General features: G+C 43.4%; 1 protein-coding gene across 1 annotated transcript in view; it reads right to left on the bottom strand.

Annotated features, from left to right (window-relative positions):
- PLGRKT (plasminogen receptor with a C-terminal lysine) overlaps positions 1-21,148 on the bottom strand; it is a 92,299-nt gene that overhangs the window by 55,288 nt on the left and 15,863 nt on the right. Inside the window, exon 2 of the mRNA XM_068235581.1 lies at positions 11,826-11,908. Within this exon, the coding sequence (XP_068091682.1) occupies positions 11,826-11,906 (81 nt within the window). The 5' untranslated portion in view covers positions 11,907-11,908. The remainder of the gene's footprint in view (positions 1-11,825; positions 11,909-21,148) is intronic.

Genomic DNA, 21,148 nt, shown 5'->3' with positions numbered 1-21,148 from the left:
ACTGAACTTTTAAAATATTTATGTCAAGAGGGTATAACATTGTTACTTTATAAACTATGGGCTTGTAATTAGGGATGGACGCAAGACTGAAAAACATGCACCTTTATTTCCAAATAAAATATTGGCGCCAAACATTGTGATAGGGACATAATTTAAACGGTTTTATAACCGGGACAAATGGGCAAATACATTTCATGGGTTTTAATTACAGTAGCATGCATTATTTAAAAACTATAATGGCCGAAAACTGAAAAATAATGCATTTTTTCCCACATTTTTTCCTATTTTCCCATTAAAACACATTTAAAATAAAATAATTCTTGGCATAATGTCCCACCTAAAGAAAGCCTAATTAGTGGCGAAAAAAAACAAGGTATAGTTAATTTAATTGTGATAAGTAATGATAAAGATATAGACGAATGAATGGAAGGAGCGCTGAAAGGTGAAAATTGCTCTGGTGCTCAAGGGGTAAAACCCCTCAGTTGTGAAGTGGTTAAAGTATCCTACTAGCTTTTGTCAACAAGTAATGCCATCTGTGTAAAAATACAGATTCTTCCTCAGAATAGTCCTGCTGAAGAAAAATCTCTGTTCTTTAAGGTCCGTACACACGCTGGACTGCAGGAAACAATGGGTCCGTCGTCACCTCCTGCTGGGCGTGTTTTCAGCAGACAGTCTGGCGTGTGTACAGTCTGTCAGCAGACTGATACGGCTGTTTCTGTGAGATCCGCCGGGCGGATCGCTCAGAAACAGCCGTATCAGTCTGCAGACAGACTGTACACACGCCGGACTGTCGCTGGAACGCCCACCCAGCAGGAGGTGACGACGGACCCGTTGTTTCCTGCAGTCTGGCATGTGTACGGACCTTCATTCTTCTAGTCTTAATAACTGCTATGAATATTGATCCTTTCTGGCACTGAAGCATGTAATTGCTAAGCTTCAGAACAAAGTGAAAAACTATTAACTCTTTCAGTAACATTGCACAAACAAAACTGTCACTTACAGTACACCTGAACTAAGGGTAACATGGAGGATGCCATATTTATCTACTTTTAAACATTGTCAGTTGTCTGATATAGTAAACTTCTGATATAGTAAACTACCATTCCTGGCCCCTTTACTATAAAGGGATTCTACTGTGTTGGCCAGCTAAAAAAAATTAAAACAAGGAGTTAGTTTCCAGTATAATATCTTCTTCAGACTCCCATCCTGTAACCAGACTGGACTCTAAAGAACATGATAAATCAAAAACTAAATTTTTTAAACTTTTGAGTAGCATCCTATTTCTAAGTCATTGAATATATACGTTCTCACCACACCATCAGATTGATAGTGTTTTTTTTACCAGGAACATGGAGTCTTCTATTTCATTGATAATAATCTAGTGATAGATTACAGAACTTGTTGCACTTACTTATAAATTAGTTTAGGGCAAATATCATATACTGTAATTTTAACTCTATGAAGAGTCACTGATCAATTGGTATCTAGACGCAAGGTCAGTTCATTAGCTGCCAGAAGGAATTAATGTAATGAGAAGCAGGATGGGGCAACCATGCTCCTCTGATTAGCGATGATGGGAAGGTACTTGAGAGGACATTTATTCAGCACATGTTACAAATGACAGTCTTATTCAGAGCAGGAAGCAGAAAATTACTCCTTGAAGAGTCTTATAAGCTATATATGATTTCCTTTCTATAATAATTACAAAAAATACTCTACTAATGAGATAATTTGGAAAAGAAGAAGAACAAGGTAATCTTGTTTAAAAGAACATGAAAAAAAACCTTAATTAACAATAAAAATGTTAGAATCGTGTACACAGCACAATATGCTGTAGTGGCAGAGCTAGATTACCTGTAAAGAAAAACAAGGCACCCGCTTGGGGGCCAGCAATACTGGCAACGGGGCCCAACTCTCATACCCTCTCTATTTTCATTCATGACCCCTTGCTGCTGCTGGCTACACATCTCTCCTGCCTTGCCTTACCAGAGCTGTACTGGCTGCACAGGGGAAACCATGGCTTCCATTCAACCCAGAAAATGCCCTGGAAGTCCCAGATCATAGGAACAATCAATGTAAGCCATATGTGAAGCCTTTTAGGACCAAGCAACAGGCATGAAGCAGTCACAAGGCCTTTGCAAGCTGTTGTCAACAATAGAGCACGTTTATGCAGATATGCTTAGAAGCTGGACCACAGAGCGACAAGTTATATGGCCAATCATGTAATCTGGGCACAGTGCAACAAGTCCACTAGCCAAGGTGAACCACAGGAGCAATAGTAGAGAGTTGCAAAGCATGGCACATCAACATCATAGATCAGACAAGCATACTTGTTGGACCAAATGCTGTTGGACGAGGGAAACACAGTCAGAAAGTGGCAACAAGTTAGTGAGGACAATGAAAAGCTGAAATGTCGCCAGGGTACACCTGCCATCATCAGGGAACATGGGCAATCTCTTGATACAAATCAGTTTTCTCCACCGAAACCAGATCGGCACTAGGGCATGATGGCTACCTGCGTGACTAATTCCTCCTATGCTTTTCCCAACCATGTATTGCAGATGAAATGACAGGCGGGCAGCCAGAAGTCGAGAGGAGAACTGGCAGGCAGTTATGATGGATGACGCAGCATACACATAGTTAAACTTATCTCACAGTTCACAAGTGTCACCAGGGTCTGTATGCTGGATTGTTTAAAGTCAGTAACCATTCTGTGATGCTATATTGGGGGCCCTATTGATAGTCCATGAATTTGTGCATATGTGAAACAATAAAACAAGAGCTGTACACATGGAAACGTCCCAGCAACTACGACTGCGATTAAGCATTTAACATGTGGAACTGTAGTTAATCTTCAAAAGGAAAGGGTACCCAGAACCACTAGGATGTTGTAAGGAGGTCAATGGAAGAAAAAAAAAAGCCCTATTACTAAAAACAATGCTACATATAAATTTGCCTACTATACAACTGGGCAAGAAAGATCTCCCATGATGCATCGCTACTGTATATGTATATCATCCCTTTATGCCTCTAAAAGTGCAAAGTACGCCAGTGACACGCCCCTAGTGGCCAGACTGCTCAATGCATCCCAATCTATTTCACTGCACAGACAATCCAATATCGTGGATGCAATTGATGCGCTGAAACCGCTGGAATTGGGCAAACAGACAAGCCAGGAGGGAGCGTGTAAGCAACACAAACACTTTACTACACAATATTTAAGGTACAAGGCTGCCAACACCTCTGTAGGAGGACAGAGGACTATTCTGGCTATTCTAAGCCTGCAAATGAAATTGTTAAAACACTCTTAGTGTGACTAAAATATTTTATTGTAAATGCAATATACAGGATCTTATCAAAAAATTAGCATATTGTGATAAAGTTCATTATTTTCTGTAATGTACTGGTAAACATTAGACTTTCATATATTTTAGATTCATTACACTACAACTGAAGTAGTTCAAGCCTTTTATTGTTTTAATAATGATGATTTTGGCATACAGCTCATGAAAACTCAAAATTCCGATCTCAAAAAATTAGCATATTTCATCCGACCAATAAAAGAAAAGTGTTTTTAAAACAAAAAAAGTCAACCTTCAAATAATTATGTTCAGTTATGCACTCAATACTTGGTCGGGAATCCTTTTGCAGAAATGACTGCTTCAATGCGGCGTGGCATGGAGGCAATCAGCCTGTGGCACTGCTCAGGTGTTATGGAGGCCCAGGATGCTTCGATAGCGGCCTTAAGCTCATCCAGAGTGCTGGGTCTTGCGTCTCTCAACTTTCTCTTCACAATATCCCACAGATTCTCTATGGGGTTCAGGTCAGGAGAGTTGGCAGGCCAATTGAGCACATTAATACCATGGTCAGTAAACCATTTACCAGTGGTTTTGGCACTGTGAGCAGGTGCCAGGTCGTGCTGAAAAATGAAATCTTCATCTCCATAAAGCTTTTCAGCAGATGGAAGCATGAAGTGCTCCAAAATCTGATAGCTAGCTGCATTGACCCTGCCCTTGATAAAACACAGTGGACCAACACCAGCAGCTGACATGGCACCCCAGACCATCACTGACTGTGGGTACTTGACACTGGACTTCAGGCATTTTGGCATTTCCCTCTCCCCAGTCTTCCTCCAGACTCTGGCACCTTGATTTCCGAATGACATGTAAAAGTTGCTTTCATCCGAAAAAAGTACTTTGGACCACTGACCAACAGTCCAGTGCTGCTTCTCTGTAGCCCAGGTCAGGCACCTCTGCCGCTGTTTCTGGTTCAAAAGTAGGTTCATACTTCCATCTGCTGAAAAGCTTTATGGAGATGAAGATTTCATTTTTCAGCACGACCTGGCACCTGCTCACAGTGCCAAAACCACTGGTAAATCATGGTTTACTGACCATGTTATTACTGTGCTCAATTGGCCTGCCAACTCTCCTGACCTGAACCCCATAGAGAATCTGTGGGATATTGTGAAGAGAAAGTTGAGAGACGCAAGACCCAGCACTCTGGATGAGCTTAAGGCCGCTATCGAAGCATCCTGGGCCTCCATAACACCTAAGCAGTGCCACAGGCTGATTGCCTCCATGCCACGCCGCATTGAAGCAGTCATTTCTGCAAAAGGATTCCCGACCAAGTATTGAGTGCATAACTGAACATAATTATTTGAAGGTTGACTTTTTTGTTTTAAAAACACTTTTCTTTTATTGGTCGGATGAAATATGCTAATTTTTTGAGATAGGAATTTTGAGTTTTCATGAGCTGTATGCCAAAATCATCAATATTAAAACAATAAAAGGCTTGAACTACTTTAATTGTAGTGTAATGAATCTAAAATATATGAAAGTCTAATGTTTATCAGTACATTACAGAAAATAATGAACTTTATCACAATATGCTAATTTTTTGATAAGATCCTGTAAATAATTAATATATACAGAAAATTAGTAAAAGTAACAATTATACGATAGCCACGGGTAAAATAAAAGGTAAAAAAACAAAAAACAAAATGAATACTTAAAGTTTCAGAAGAAATAGGTCCTTTGTGTGGAAATCCAAGAAAAACGGAGGGTTCCTTTGTTTCAAAAATTCCAGTCAAAATGGAGGCCAGCCACATGGTCCTCTGGCTGGCTTCAGTCAGGTGATGTTACACAAGGGAGAACTGAGGTTAAATTTCAGCCTGTTCATTATGTAGTATGCAACTTTTAGGGTGGGACTCAGCAGCCCCTTGGCTGGAGTTTGGGGCATTCTATTACTTTTGGCGGGAATCCTAAATCCAAAATGTGTGACATTTCCATATCTCAGGCCACATTCATTGCACACATATAATAAATTCATAGCAAAGTCACAATCCCCAAAGAATATGGATCATGTTAATACCAGAAATGAATAGTGTGTGGCATTCCCTTCCTAAGACACTTAATAACCTGGTTGCTGGTTATGCCAGCTTCATAAATTAAATATGGTACTCGGCAGGACCTTAGCGATCACATGATATAATTTTCATATAAATTATAAGTACGGTATCTCTTAAAATGGCAAAAATCATACAATACAGTTATTTTAAATCTGGCCACAGTAGCCCCACCAAGTCTGCAGTCCTGCTGTGCTCAGGCTTCCTCTGCCATGAAAGGGACCATTTGGTCCTGTTGCTGGCACCTAGCTGCTAGTGACCTGCTGAATGAAGATTATTTTGTTCCCGGTAATTAAACAAGAAAATTGTAATCCAGATTAGCAGCTGTATCCTGCTGGAATAGACCAAACCCCAGGTTTTTACCTCCGTTGTTCCTAGATATGCAATCTGGATTGTACCGTTAATCACAATCAGAAAACTGATTGTTTCTTCACAGATCATCTGTGAAAGCACACATAGGTCCATATGCAATATCCTAGGTGATATTTTCTTGTCATACAATTCTTTTTAAGCCACCAGCAAGCAAGAAAATACTCAAAATAATTTTGATAGTACCTTTTCTCCAACTTTTGGGTACTTTTTCAATTGTAAAATGCTGAAAATTTGTTTAAAGAGTAGACAAAAATTATCTCCTAGGACAGTGGTTCCCAACCTTTTTGAAGTCGTGACACATCACGCCAAACGTTCAGATATCCTTGACACATCACAAATGTATAAATAGTATAGCTGCCTCAGTATAGGTAGTATAGATGCCCCAGTATGGGTAGTATAGCTGCCCCAGTATAGGTAATATAGCGGCCCCAGTGTAGGTAGTATAGATGCCCCAGTATAGGTAGTATAGCTGCCCCAGTATAGGTAATATAGCTGCCCCAGTGTAGGTAGTATAGCTGCCCCAGAGTAGGTAGTATAGCTGCCCCAGTGCAGGTAGAATAGCTGCCCCAGTATAGGTAGTAGAGCTGCACCAGTATAGGTAGTAGAGCTGCACCAGTATAGGTAGTATAGCTGCCCCAGTATAAGTAGTATAGTTCCCCAGTGTAGGTAGTATAGCTGTCCCAGTGTAGGTAGTATAGCTGCCCCAGTGCAGGTAGTATAGCTGCCCCAGTGCAGGTAGTATAGCTGCCCCAGTGCAGGTAGTATAGCTGCCCCAGTGCAGGTAGTATAGCTGCCCCAGTGCAGGTAGTATAGCTGCCCCAGTGCAGGTAGTATAGCTGCCCCAGTGCAGGTAGTATAGCTGCCCCAGTGCAGGTAGTATAGCTGCCCCAGTGCAGGTAGTATAGCTGCCCCAGTGCAGGTAGTATAGCTGCCCCAGTGCAGGTAGTATAGCTGCCCCAGTGCAGGTAGTATAGCTGCCCCAGTGCAGGTAGTATAGCTGCCCCAGTGCAGGTAGTATAGCTGCCCCAGTGCAGGTAGTATAGCTGCCCCAGTATAGGTAGTAGAGCTGCCCCAGTATAGGTAGTATAGATACCCCAGTATAGGTAGTATAGTTCCCCAGTGTAGGTAGTATAGCTGCCCCAGTGCAGGTAGTATAGCTGCCCCAGTGCAGGTAGTATAGCTGCCCCAGTGCAGGTAGTATAGCTGCCCCAGTGCAGGTAGTATAGCTGCCCCAGTGCAGGTAGTATAGCTGCCCCAGTGCAGGTAGTATAGCTGCCCCAGTGCAGGTAGTATAGCTGCCCCAGTGCAGGTAGTATAGCTGCCCCAGTGCAGGTAGTATAGCTGCCCCAGTGCAGGTAGTATAGCCGCCCCAGTATAGGTAGTAGAGCTGCCCCAGTATAGGTAGTATAGATACCCCAGTATAGGTAGTATAGTTCCCCAGTGTAGGTAGTATAGATCATGGGTCCCCAACCTGGGGGCCGTGGCCCCCTGGGGGTCCTTGGGCAGATTTCTGGGGGGCCGCGGCTTCTCCCTCTCCCCCCGCGGTTGCCGCTCCTGTTACCTTATGAGCGGGCGGCCGCTTCCTTCCTTATATTCCTTCAGCCGCGGCTCTCCTCTTCGCAGCATGTCATATTACAGCAGCGCTTCCTGCACGGCTGCTGTAAGGAGCCAAGGGAGCCGGGATAGCGGTTCCCATAGTAACGGTGATGCGTATCGCCGCTACAGGAAGCCGCTCCCCCACCTCCTTCCCTCCTTACAGCACCCGCGCAGGAAGCGCTGCTGTAATACGACATGCTGCGAAGAAGAGACTGTACTGGCTACACTGGGCTAACTGTACTAGGTATACTGGGCTAACTGTACTTGCTATACTGGGCTAACTGTACTTGCTATACTGGGCTAACTATACTTGCTATACTGGGCTAACTGTACTAGCTATACTGTGGTAACTGTACTTGCTATACTGTGGTAACTGTACTAGCTTTACTGTGGTACCTGTACTAGCTATACTGTGGTAACTGTACTAGCTATACTGTGGTACCTGTACTAGCTATACTGTGGTACCTGTACTAGCTATACTGTGGTAACTGTACTTGCTATACTGTGGTACCTGTACTAGCTATACTGTGGTACCTGTACTAGCTATACTGTGGTACCTGTACTAGCTATACTGTGGTAACTGTACTTGCTATACTGTGGTAACTGTACTAGCTATACTGTGGTACTTGTACTCGCTATACTGTGGTAACTGTACTTGCTATACTGTGGTAACTGTACTAGCTATACTGTGGTATCTGTACTAGCTATACTGTGGTACCTGTACTAGCTATACTGTGGTAACTGTACTTGCTATACTGTGGTAACTGTACTTGCTATACTGTGGTAACTGTACTAGCTATAGTGTGGTAACTGTACTTGCTATACTGGGGTAACTGTACTAACTATACTGGGGTAACTATACTAACTACATTGGGGTAACTATACTACCTAACTAACTATACTGAGGTAACTATAGTCCTTATACAGGGGCAAATGTGTTAGCTACCTATACTGGGGGCAACTATACCTAGATACCTACTTACCTAGATACCTACTTACCTATATACTACACTTAAAATCAGGGAAAAGAGGGGGTGCTGCCGCCGCCACTAACCACGCCCCCCTCCCCCCGGGGGGCCCCATAGAAAACTTTGCTCGGGATAGTGGGCCCCGGGCTTAAAAAGGTTGGGGACCCCTGGTATAGATGCCCCAGTATGGGTAGTATAGCTGCCCCAGTATGGGTAGTATGGCTGCCCCAGTGTAGGTAGTATGGCTGCCCCAGTGTAGGTAGTATGGCTGCCCCAGTGCAGGTAGTATAGTTCCCCAGTGTAGGTAGTATAGATGCCCCAGTATGGGTAGTATGGCTGCCCCAGTAAAGGTAGTATAGCTGCCCCAGTGCAGGTAGTATAGCTGCCCCAGTGCAGGTAGTATAGCTGCCCCAGTGCAGGTAGTATAGCTGCCCCAGTGCAGGTAGTATAGCTGCCCCAGTGCAGGTAGTATAGCTGCCCCAGTGCAGGTAGTATAGCTGCCCCAGTGCAGGTAGTATAGCTGCCCCACTGCAGGTAGTATAGCTGCCCCAGTGCAGGTAGTATAGCTGCCCCAGTATAGGTAGTAGAGCTGCCCCAGTATAGGTAGTATAGATACCCCAGTATAGGTAGTATAGTTCCCCAGTGTAGGTAGTATAGCTGCCCCAGTATGGGTAGTATAGCTGCCCCAGTGTAGGTAGTATAGCTGCCCCAGTGTAGGTAGTAGAGCTGTCCCAGTGTAGGTAGTAGAGCTGCCCTAGTGTAGGTAGTAGAGCTGCCCCAGTGTAGGTAGTAGAGCTGCCCCAGTGTAGGTAGTAGAGCTGCCCCAGTGTAGGTAGTAGAGCTGCCCCAGTGTAGGTAGTAGAGCTGCCCCAGTGTAGGTAGTAGAGCTGCCCCAGTAAATAATAGAGCTGCCCCAGTGTAGGTAATAGAGCAGCCCCAGTGTAGGTAATAGAGCTGCCCCAGTGTAGGTAATAGAGCTGCCCCAGTGTAGGTAATAGAGCTGCCCCAGTGTAGGTAGCAGGAAGCAGGGGGAGGCTGGCTGTACACTGCTCAAATCTACTGCTCTCCCAGCCACAGCACAGCTGCAGCAATGTGTCTGCCATGCATATGCTGGCTGTAACACGAAGAGAGACACTCGGGAAGGATGCTGCCTTTTTGCAGACGCATGTAGGCTCGTACCTCAGTTCTTTATGGTAAATCTGGTCCTCTCTTCCCTCTCAGCTACAAGTGTTTATCTCTGGCTCCCTCTTCGCTCTGGCCTCCGCCCTCGCTCTGAGTAGCTAGTGCAGTGCTACAAAAAATGGCCGACTATGTCCACAAATGCAGACGTCGGCGGCCATTTTCTTGTAGCACTGATCTAATACACTGAGCGGCAGACACAGCTGACAAGCGGCAGAGCAGGGGAACGTGGCGACACATTCCCGGTTGGGAACCACTGTCCTAGGAGATAACTCAGGTGAAAAAGTTAATTGCATATGGGCCACAGCCTGTTAATTTTACATAGCCATGCTAATCCAACATGCATACAGCCGTTTCAGAGTGATTGCTCCTTCTCCGTGCATGGCATGAATTAATTAATGTATCTCCACTTGGCTGGGTTTGGCAAACACTTAGTACCCAGGAGCTCATGGCAGCCCAGAACCACTAGAATATTGTTAAGGCCTCACAGGAACCATACAGATCTCTTACTAAAAAGCTATGTTAAAATATAAGAAGGCAAATGTGTATTTATCAAGGACATGTTGATAGTTCCCCAGTTCATAAGGTTCTGTAGGGTTCTTCTGAAGTTACCCATAGACATAATTTAAAATGGCTGACATAGCAGATAGAAGTTATTTCAGCCAATGGGCCAGATTCCATTCTCTTTTTCTCCTAGGCTTTCACCTAGGAGATAATTTTCATCTTCATTTTAAAATAACTTTTCAGCACTCTGCAATTGAAACAGTAGCTGAAAAAGTACTGTTAAAATTATTCTAAGTATTTTCTTGCTTGCTGGTAGCTTAAAAGGTATTTAATTAATAGGATGTGAAATATCACTTAGGAGAAATCGTGGGAAAAAAAGTGAATAGAATCAGGCCCAATATCTTTTGCGTGATAGATATTTTGTTATTAGATCAAGTGATCTTCCTCTTTCTAAAATCTGCCTGAATAGATAGAGAAATTTAATTAACCACTGTATAAGCACACTGCTGTTGAAAGGTTTGCTAGACACTGTAATAACTTTTTCTTCTGAGTTTTCTACTATGTCAGTGGTTCCCAAACTGTGGGTTATAACCCCCAAATGGGTCATGAGCCTTTTTCTGGGGGTCATGGATGGTCAAACTATGTTTATATTCTGCTCACCGGAACAGAGATGAACACCATCTTGCATGTGTACATGACTTTAACCATTAGCGGGCCGTGCACCATTTTAAAAATGTCCCGTTAGTCCTTAACAGACCAACAAAAGCTTTAAAATGTCCTCCGCCGCCAATGAAGTGCACACACGTGCGCCCACAGTGCATACCCATCGGACCCCGGAGAGCCATGATTGGTGAAGGGGAAGAAGTTTTGATTCTATGAAGTGTTCGCTGAACCAATCAAAGTGCCTGTAAGGGAAAGATCATGGCTTCAATGAGAAGCCAATGATCTTTTCTGTAACAACACTATCTGTGTGCTTGTTCAAAGCACACAGGCTAGTGAATGTGGGTACATCTAGTGGTTAAAAAAAACAACCAAGTAAAAATACACATTTTACACTACATTTTACACTTTGTACAATAAATACCTCCTTCCCCCCTCCCCTGCCCCTCCATAGTTACCAAAATGAAACACTTGTTAAAAAAACCAAACAAACATAAATAGTTACATTAGGGACTAAGCTTTTTATTTTACTATGTATGGCATGAGGGTGCATTACTGTTATATTTGCAAATAAAGGCTTGTAATTATTGATATAGTATCAAAACCACTAAACTGAAAAAATATTATTGCCATACATTGTACTAGGGACATAATTTAAACCTTGTACTAACCGGGACAAATGGGCAAATAAAATGTGTGGGTTTTACAGTGGCATTGTTTATTTTAAAGTCATAGGGGATGGAATTGGATAAATAGTGTATTTGTTTCATTTTTACCCAAGTTTTCCCTTTAAATTAAACAGAAAATAAGTAAAAAGTAATTACTAAAAACAATTATCACACCAAAAAAGCCTAATTTGTGGCGAAAAAAACCAAGGTATATATCATTGTGGTGTAGTAGTGATAAAGGTATTGTCGAATGAAATGGAGGAGTGCTGACAGGTGAAAATTGCTCTGGTCCATTAGGGTAAAAACCCTTGGGGTGAAGTGGTTAACTAAAGGATTGCTTTGTTTTATCGTTAAGCTTAGTAAATCAGACTCATTGTCTTTTTGCAAATACAATGAGTACGGTAAATACAGCCTTATATCAATATATAACCATTTAAATAGTCTTTCGTGACTAACAAATCTAGCAGACTGTACCTGAAGTTGCGAGTTCATCACCATAAACTCCTGCTGTCTCTTCATGTTTTCATTAAACGCGCTGGAGAAAAAGGATCCCATTTCTAAAATAATTAAAGCATTAATTAATAAAAGCAATGAGATAAAAGGGAATGAGAATCACAGGTAAATCTAATGCCATGTCTCCTTGCCACATAACCGCGCATGTCATATATAACACATAATATAAAAGTGAACCTGATTTATACTATGAGACATTTTTAATAGATAGCTATATGTAGAGTATCAGGTATCTTATGGGCTCACTGCCGAAATAATCTGACAGCTATCTGTAAAGCATCCTGTAATTTGCAGCAAATGTCCTATTTGTTTTCATGTTTGAAATCCACACAGTGACGCTTCATTGAACACTTGCTACAGTAGACCACTTGCACTGATCATATGTTCAGCTGATCTAGCTTGTTAGCCACTATTTGCATTGCAGCCACTCACATTTACAAGTGTTCACAAGCTAGGGCTGGCTTACTGTGTACATGCAAAATGGGCGGCGCGGAAATAGCCCCTAGTAGAACCTCGGTAAAATTATAGATATACTATTGGGTAGTGGTAATATTTTACTATCGCTAAACCTAACCCTATTCTCACACGAGCCCTACCTTCACTGATGCCTAACCGACCCCCCTCTGATGCCTAACCATAACCCCCCCAACGAGCATTGTACCATGTTAGCCATCAGTAAAAGCAAGAAGTTTTGAATCAGGATGATAGCATTTATTGGGTTACTTAGGGCTCTTTCACACTAGAGCCCATTTGCTGCATTTCAACACAACGTTGAAACTTTGCGTTAACCAAGGTAAAATGAAAGTCCATAGACTTTCACTTTACCTTTCACACCTGACACTGCGTTTAGATGCATTGGGGTACGACACACCCGGGAGGTTTTTATCGTTGGGAACCGGCGTTTTCCCGGCAGGTAAATAGCTACCGCCGCTAATTGCGTCGCACCGCATCATCCCGATGACACGCCGCAGGCTATTCAACGCGTGCAGGTGAAAGGCTCCTGCACGCGTTGGTAGATGTGAAAGAGCCCTCAAAAGAATATGAGTAAGCTTTCGGGTGGGCAGCCTTTGTCAGACTTGTCAGCAGTGTTGCCAACTCATCCCTTTAATTAGTGAGACATGAATTATACAGGTTTTGTGGCTAGGTAGATGCAGTTAAGGCACTGATTATGTGCAAATAGTCCCAGAACCTGTATAACTTAGATGTGTCTGTAATTAAAGGGATGAGTTAGCAACACTGCTTGTCAGGATTGAAGTCTGGCAAAGGCTGTACGGCCAAAAGCTTACTCTTATTCTTTTAAGTTAGCCATTAATGGTATCATCCTGATTCAAAACTTCTTATCTTCATTATGAAATACAGTACAACTATGCCAATACATGACAAAAATAACTATGAAAAAGTTCACAATTGGCTTTAACCCTAAGGTCTCTTTTACACCATTCAATAATAAAATGATGCATTTTAAAGTGTACCTGAGACCAGTGTAATTGCATGATTTATACTTGCCTGGGGCTTCCTACAGCATAATGTTGATTAAAAAGGCAATTGCATCGCACTGTGTTTGTGATTGCGCTTGGTGATTATCAGTGTGTACAGGTCCTCAGGCTGTGTTGCCACTTGAGCTGAGAATGGACAATTCTTTGTCCATTCTCCACTGAACAGACAATGAAGGCTCTTATTTTATATATAGGAGCCATTCACACTTGTGCAACAGATCAGTTGCAATAAGCGGGACGCACTTCTGTGCAGTCTACAATAATCCTGGGAAGGTGGATGCATTTCCCAACATAACCTATGGGGTTAACGCAATTGCTACAGCCAGACCACAGCAGACCATCAGAGCAAACACTACACTGTCCACTCCCACTGGCCGCACATGATCCAGTGCAATGGGAACTTAGTCTACCTCTCCTTTTACATTACGTCAGCTGTTTTCAGCAGGGCTGTGGAGTCGGTCCAAAAATCCACCGACTCCGACTCCTCAGTTTAGGATTCCACCGACTGACTCCGACTCCTCGACTCCGACTCCTCTAATTTGCATATTACAATTTTGTTGATTAAAAGTATGTAACATGAAATTCATCTCTTAACTGCCAACGCTTAGGAATTTTACAAGACAACTGAAGTGAGAATGATATGTAGACTACTATATTTATTCCCTTTAGACTAAAACTAGTCCTTGGTAAGAGTACTTGTAAAAGGTACAAACCGGAACAAAGAACATCTATCAGGCCCTAGGCAATGTAAGTGTGGGTACATGTAAGAGTGATGTGCAGGTACTCTGCAGGAGAATGAGGAGATTGTAAACAGACAACACCTCTGTGTTCAATGTGCACAGCATTCTCAGTGGATTCCCTGCAGCTCTGTGGGGAGTGCATATGTAGAGTATAGTACTACTGTGTAACAAAGTAAACCTGAGACAGATGAAATTAACGTTTTATACATACCTGGGGCTTCCTCCAGCCGCCTTCAGGATAATCAGTACCTCGTTGTCCTCCTCCACCACCTGGATCTTCTGCTATGAGTCCAGGTACTTGAGCCAGTCAGGCGTAGTGCGCATGCACACACTCCGCCGCCAGGAGCATACTACACCTGTGCAGCACTATTGCGCAGGTGCAGAATGTTCCTGGCTGTGGGAGCGGCATGCGGCCGGACAGCGCTGACTGGCTGAATTACCAGGACTCATAGCAGAAGATCCGGGTGGTGGAGGACAGCGAGGGACTGATTAGCCTGAAGGGGGCTGGAGGAAGCCCCAGGTATGTATAAAACTTTACTTTTCATCCGTCTCAGTTACCCTTTAATTTGTAGTTACCAAACCAAATTTTAACAACATATCAAATTTTTTTATTTCATCAGCAAAGGGAGTGCATACATTTGCATAAATCAGCATCAATGCAGAATTATTTCCATCTCGTTGACCATCTCTATTAGTGACACAGCTACACATTAGGCTTTATTCTTACAGCATAGATGTTATTTAGTATATATGTTACGGCCAGAACCCGAAGTGTGGCCACTTCTAGTTCTGGCCGGCCACTTCGGGTTCTGGCCGGCCAATTTGCGAAGTGGCCGCAGCGCAGCGGCCAATGTTAGAAATGCAAAGCTACACTTATTTTACGGCCGTCTCGCTGCGGCCAAATGTATTAAAAGTTGCTTAAATTTAATTAAATATAGCCGGCGGCGATGTGATAGATGAAGCCGCCGGCTTTCGCACTGCCTCCCCCCCCCGATTCTCCCCCCCCCCCCCGCCTCTCTCCTTGTCCCCGCCTTCCATACAATACGGAGCCGCCGGGAGAGTCGTTCGTCGCGGCAGGGGAAGCAGAGCGGGGAGGCTGCAGACATTGCTTCTGCCAGCGCCCGCTCTGCAGGAACGGCAGGATTCCCCTGCCGCGACGAACGACTCTCGGGGGACACGCGTGTCCCCGCCCGGCTGCTCCGTATGTCGTATAGGAGGCAGGGGAGAGGAGAGAGGCGGGGGGGGAGGAGGAGAGGAGGAGGAGGCAGTGCGAAATTTAATTTAATTAAATTAAGCAACTTTTAATACATTTGGCCGCAGCGAGACGGCTGTAAAATAAATGTAAACTTTCCATTTCTAACATTGGCCGCTGCGCTGCGGCCACTTTGCACATTGGCCGGCCAGAACCCGAAGTGGCTGGCCAGAACTAGAAGTGGCCACACTTCGGGTTCTGGCCGTAACATATATAAGAGATTCCTGTGTACACATCATATATACAGTCACAATCAGATATGTATATCTGACCTTAAAAATACGGGGACTGCTTTATTTTTTTTTTAAATTCTTTATTTGGATCCATAGGCATATAGATAATTACAAACGTTTTTACCTTGTATAACCACATATACATTGGTGCGATTAACATACATATATATGTCATACATTGCTATAAATAACAAACCAGCAGGTCAGATTTTTTAGCATTAAGCGTAAAGAAAGCTATACATACCAGGCAGATAGGGGTAGGCCCAACTTGTATCCAGCCAGGAGATGATTATGTTATCTAAAGTTTGCATACGTGTTTAGCATCTCATTCTGGTGTTATATCTCCCCAATCTGCCTTTGTGATTTCTTATTTAAAGAATATTATCTAAGAAAAAAAAACACGACTATCTAAACATAACAGTCAAAACATTCCAGATTGTAGCATATATGACCACATCTGCTCGTCTTCCAGGAGCGAGCCTATGTGTCGCCCATCCTATATTAAATTGTAATTACATGACACGACACCTCTTGCTGGCAGCAGGAAGAGAAGCATATAATAATAGTGCACTTTCCCATCTCCGCCATAGTAAGGTCTCAACCCTATGTTTGGTACCCCACCCCGCTATACTTCATCAAGCAGCAGACCTATCTCCTCAGAGTCTCGCAAACCGGACCAGTATCTCCATGTTTTTTGAAATTTTTCCACGTCATTGGACCCAATATGTGCCATATTTTCCATTAGGTAAGTTTGATCCATTTCTGAGAGCACCTCTCTAATATTAGGGGGAATGGGGTTTCGCCAACGCCGGACCACTACCCGTTTTGCTGCATTCAGTATGTGTCTTATTACTGATTTTTTGTATTTTTTAAAGGACCACGAGTTAGCGTGCAGAATGTAGAATTCCATAGTGAATGGAATGTCACCATCTATAACCAATTTCACTAAGCTATGCACCTTCTTCCAGAAGTCTTCAAGTTTGGCACATGACCACAAAATATGTGGTAAAGTACCTCTTTCAGATCTACACCTCCAGCATTCTGGACTAACAGAGGGGAATATCTCATGGAGCCTGGAGGGTGTTAAATACCATCTTGTAAGGATTTTATAGTTAATTTCCTGCATGCCTGCTGATCTAGAGGTTTTATGGGCAAAGTAGCACATCTTGACCCTCTGAACAGAGCTGAAGCGTGCCCCTGTGTCTCCCTCCCATTTCGTGATGAATGACATATCTGGAGTAGTTTGTTCAATTAATAGGGAATAGATAATTGAGAGTGTTTTCTGCATAGGTTCCCCCTCTGTGCATAGATTCTCAAAAACAGACGGCTTTCTGACCATTGTAGGAGTAATTCTGTGGCTTCGGAGGTAAGATCTGATTTGAAACAGAGTCCACCAGGTCAACTTCAAAGTAGGAAATTTAATTTGTAGGTCTCCCAGTGATAACCAGTCCTTTTGGTCACAAAATCTCCCCAGAGTCAGTTCGTCTCGCTGGCTAAGGTGTCTGCTTCCCTGTTTAACTGCCAGTTGCAACTCAGGGTTATGGGAAAGAGGAAGGAGAGGTGAAGGATGAGGAGATACCTCAGGCAGGTATCTAATTTTATTTAGGCAGCTCAATGTGTAGAGGCTTAGTGGAGAGATTAGTTGGGTATTCGTGTTTGCCCCTAGTGTCCACAATAAATTTAGAAGTGGGTAGGTCGACAGGTTCAACTCTAAATTGGTCCATTGTTTAGTATCCCTGTGTCTGGCCCAGTCAACCGCTCTAGTGAGTACTGCAGCATAGTGGTAAAACCTAACATTAGGTACAGCTAAACCCCCAGATTGTTTAGTGCTATAGAGTATTTCCTTCTTGATTCTGGGCGGTTTGCCCTTCCAAATGTACCTGTTGAAAAGTGTTTGGATGCGGGCCAAAAATGTTGATGGAACTGGTATCGGCAAGGTCTGGAACAGGTATAAAAGCCGCGGCATAGTGTTCATTTTGATTACAGCAATACGCCCAAGCCAAGACAGGTGTGGAAAGTTCCACTTTACTAAGTCATCTGAAAAGGATTTCAGTATGGGTGGGAAATTTAACGTGAATGTTTCACTCATAGAATGGGCTATATTAGTACCCAGGTAACGTATAAACTGCTTGTTCCATTTAAAAGGAAACTTCTGTTCCAGATCTTGCCTCACCTGCTCAGGTATACCCACATTGTAGGCTTCGCATTTATCTAGATTTATCTTAAATGCTGAGAGTTCCGCAAATTTCTTAAATTCTTCGAGCAGATTTGGGAGGGATGTCGCAGGTTTTGTAAGGAAAAATAACAAATCGTCCGCATAAGCGGCTATTTTATTACAGTTGTCACTAACCTCAATCCCCGAAACATTACTTCGATCTCTCACATGCTGTAAGAACGGCTCCAGTGCCAGTGCGAAAATCAATGGGGATAGGGGACATCCCTGGCGAGTGCCATTTCTTATGGGTAGTGATTTTGATAAGTCTCCATTAATTTTAATTCGTGCAGTGGGGTTAGTATAGAGGGCCCCTATGGATCTTAGCATACGTGGGCCTAGATTTGTATTTTTAAGTATCGCCGTGATCCAGTCCCAGCTCACCTGGTCAAACGCCTTTTCGGCATCGGTAGAAAGAAGCATACAAGGAATGTTATTAGACCGGGCGTGCTGTAACAGGATCTGTGTTCTTATAGTGTTGTCCCTCGCCTCTCTATGGGGAATGAATCCCACCTGATCCCAATGTATTAATAAACTCATCTGTTGTGCCAGTCTATTTGCTAGAGCTTTTGCAAAGATTTTAATATCTATATTTAGCAGTGATATTGGCCTGTAGCTACCACAGTTGGCCGGGTCTTTTTTGGGTTTTGGTATCACCGCAATATGGGATTCAAGAGTCTGTGTTGAAAAACCGGAGTTAGGCGTGTCATCAGCTATATTATTAAACATCCTGCACAAATATGGGGTGAGGGTCTCTTTAAATTTTTTATAGTAGTCGATAGTGAAACCGTCTGGGCCGGGGGCCTTACCTGATTTAATGCTCGCGATCACCCCCTTGATTTCAGATTCATTGAAAGGGGCTTCAAGTTCCTTAGTTGTCTCTGCATCTATTTGGGGAAGTTTAGCTGCTTTAAGGTAATTTTCGATTGCCGCTTGTCTTGCTTGCGGTTCGCCCGGGCCCCCCGTACGGGATAAATTATATAAATTGGTGTAAAAAGTTTGAAAGCTACTGGCAATGGAACCGCTCCTGACATGCCTAGATCCTTTACTATCTATAATTAGGGGAATATAGGTTCTCTGCTGCTGTTGCTTAAGGGCTCTTGCCAGCAGTTTCCCTGGTTTATTGCCCAGCATATAGTAGGTGTTTTGGCACCGATAGGCTGCCTGCTTCGCATATTCCTGTAAGAATGTGTTAAGTTTCCTTCTTTTTTCCTGCAGTGGTGTGAGGTTTACCTGTACAGGGTTGCGTTTATGCTTTAGTTCTAACACGTGAATCTCTTCTATTAAGGTCTGGATGGCCTGGTTTCCTTCCCTCTTAAGCCTCGATCCCAGCTGGATAAAGAAGCCTCTCAGCACACACTTATGGGCATCCCAGAGAGACGTTGGGGATATGTCCTCCGTGTCGTTTATATTAAAGTATTCTTTTAATTCTTTCAGGATTTCTGTATGCGTGATTTCATCATGTATAAGGGCCGTATTAAGTCTCCATGTGAACGGGCACTCCTTTTTATATCTGCAGGTTAGATTTACGCCTACAGGGGAGTGGTCCGAATATGACATTATTCCGATGTCCGCAGAAACATGTTCTGTCAGCAAATTGTGGGATATTAAAATGTAATCTATTCTGCTGTAGGTCTGATGTACATTGGAATAGTAAGTAAAATCTTTTGTATCAGGGTGGGTCGCCCTCCATACATCAATCAATTGTCGTTCGTGGAGCATACGTTTAATTTTGTTGATTTTAGCGTATGACATGGAGGCCCTACCCTGGGAATTATCAAGTTTAGGGTTTAATGTTGTGTTGAGATCTCCCCCCAGGATGATACTTCCTTCCGCAAAAGAATCCAGGGCATCCAGAAATCTAGACACGAAGGTTACTTGGTCTACATTTGGGGCGTAAATTGAGCCCAGTGTATATTTTATATCCTTTATAGTGCATTTTACCAATACAAATCTTCCATCAACGTAAGCTTTCACGTCCAGAACAGAAAACGGTAGGTTTCTGTTTACCAATATAGCAACGCCTTTTGTCTTTGTCTCAGGGGAGACTCCCAGGTATACATTTGGGTAATTTTTATCTCTAAAACTAGGGTGGTGTCCCTTTTTGAAATGCGTCTCCTGTACAAAGACAATTTGCGCTTTTTGCTTCCACATATCTTTCAAGAGAATTCTCCTTTTTTCTGGAGTATTGAGACCTCTGGCATTGATGGAAATACACCTCACATCAGCCATGTGTGAGGCATGATACCTGTGCCAGCGGTGTGTGTCATATGTGTAAGAACAATCAACCTGGAATGGGAACAAATAAACCAAAAACTACTCTTAACCTTCAACGTGAAGGGAAAACTAATGTCAGCTGATGCCCACCTATGGGATAGGACTACCAGAGTCTCCCTATGTGGGCTCCGAGCAACCATTACAAACGCGAGGAGTGGGGACCTCTCAGCCACCCACCTGCATAGTTGAAAGGTTATTATATTACCGAGTTTTATATCATTGTCAGGACACTTTCAGACTCCCCTACGACTTAGATTAGCAGCCCCATTTGTTATTAGGCCTGGATATTCTCCCCCTCCCAAATTTCCCGTTGGCCAAATCTAGGACCCCCCCACCCACAGCCATGTATGTAAAAGTTGATGACATTAACAATTACGGGTGCCCAATTCTCTGTAACATGCTTTCTAGAGGCAGCGCCCCTGATGTTTGCAAAATGAGAGTGCAAACACAGTGCCCACCGTGCCGATATGCCAGACTTATTAGGCGTCTCCAAGGCCGCATGCCTAGGTAGCAGCTTTTCCGCCTATTCCCCTGACACAGAGCCCTCCGGATTCCATCAATACATATCTAAATACAGTAATAGATTTCCCCCTTCGGGGCATGCAATAGTTGTCACGAGATATTGATGGCGCATTATCATAGCCGTTTCCTGTCAAAGATATCTAGTCGGGACATTGAAAGCTGGCGTCTTAGAGCCCATCCACATCCAAGTATGGGCCAGAAATGATGCAAATGCAAAATCAATGTAGTGGCGTAAACCCAGCAAGTTTAAAGAATGACCATAATAGCACGATCAAACGTGCGCCGTCTTCTGGATGGAGTGGGTTAAAGTTATCCTGTATGGGAGATGTCGCACCACCCACATTAATATAGGTCTGTTCCGTTTCTAGTTCCTCTGGGTGGGGTGCTTCGGCCTTGTGCGACCATTTTGGAGGCTCAGTGGGGTTAGTAGCACCTTACAGTAAAAGTTAGACGACATGTGTTCCCGTAAGCCTTCTGCTCGATGTGAGGGGTCCAGGAGAAGCCAATATGGCTTAGATGTAAACTCCATAGGAGGGGGAGGACCATGTCTAT

The sequence above is a fragment of the Hyperolius riggenbachi genome, chromosome 1, assembly GCF_040937935.1.
Source record: "Hyperolius riggenbachi isolate aHypRig1 chromosome 1, aHypRig1.pri, whole genome shotgun sequence".
Taxonomy (NCBI): domain Eukaryota; kingdom Metazoa; phylum Chordata; class Amphibia; order Anura; family Hyperoliidae; genus Hyperolius; species Hyperolius riggenbachi.
The sequence above is the reverse complement of the archived record's forward strand: the minus strand, read 5'-3'. Positions and strand labels throughout refer to the sequence as shown.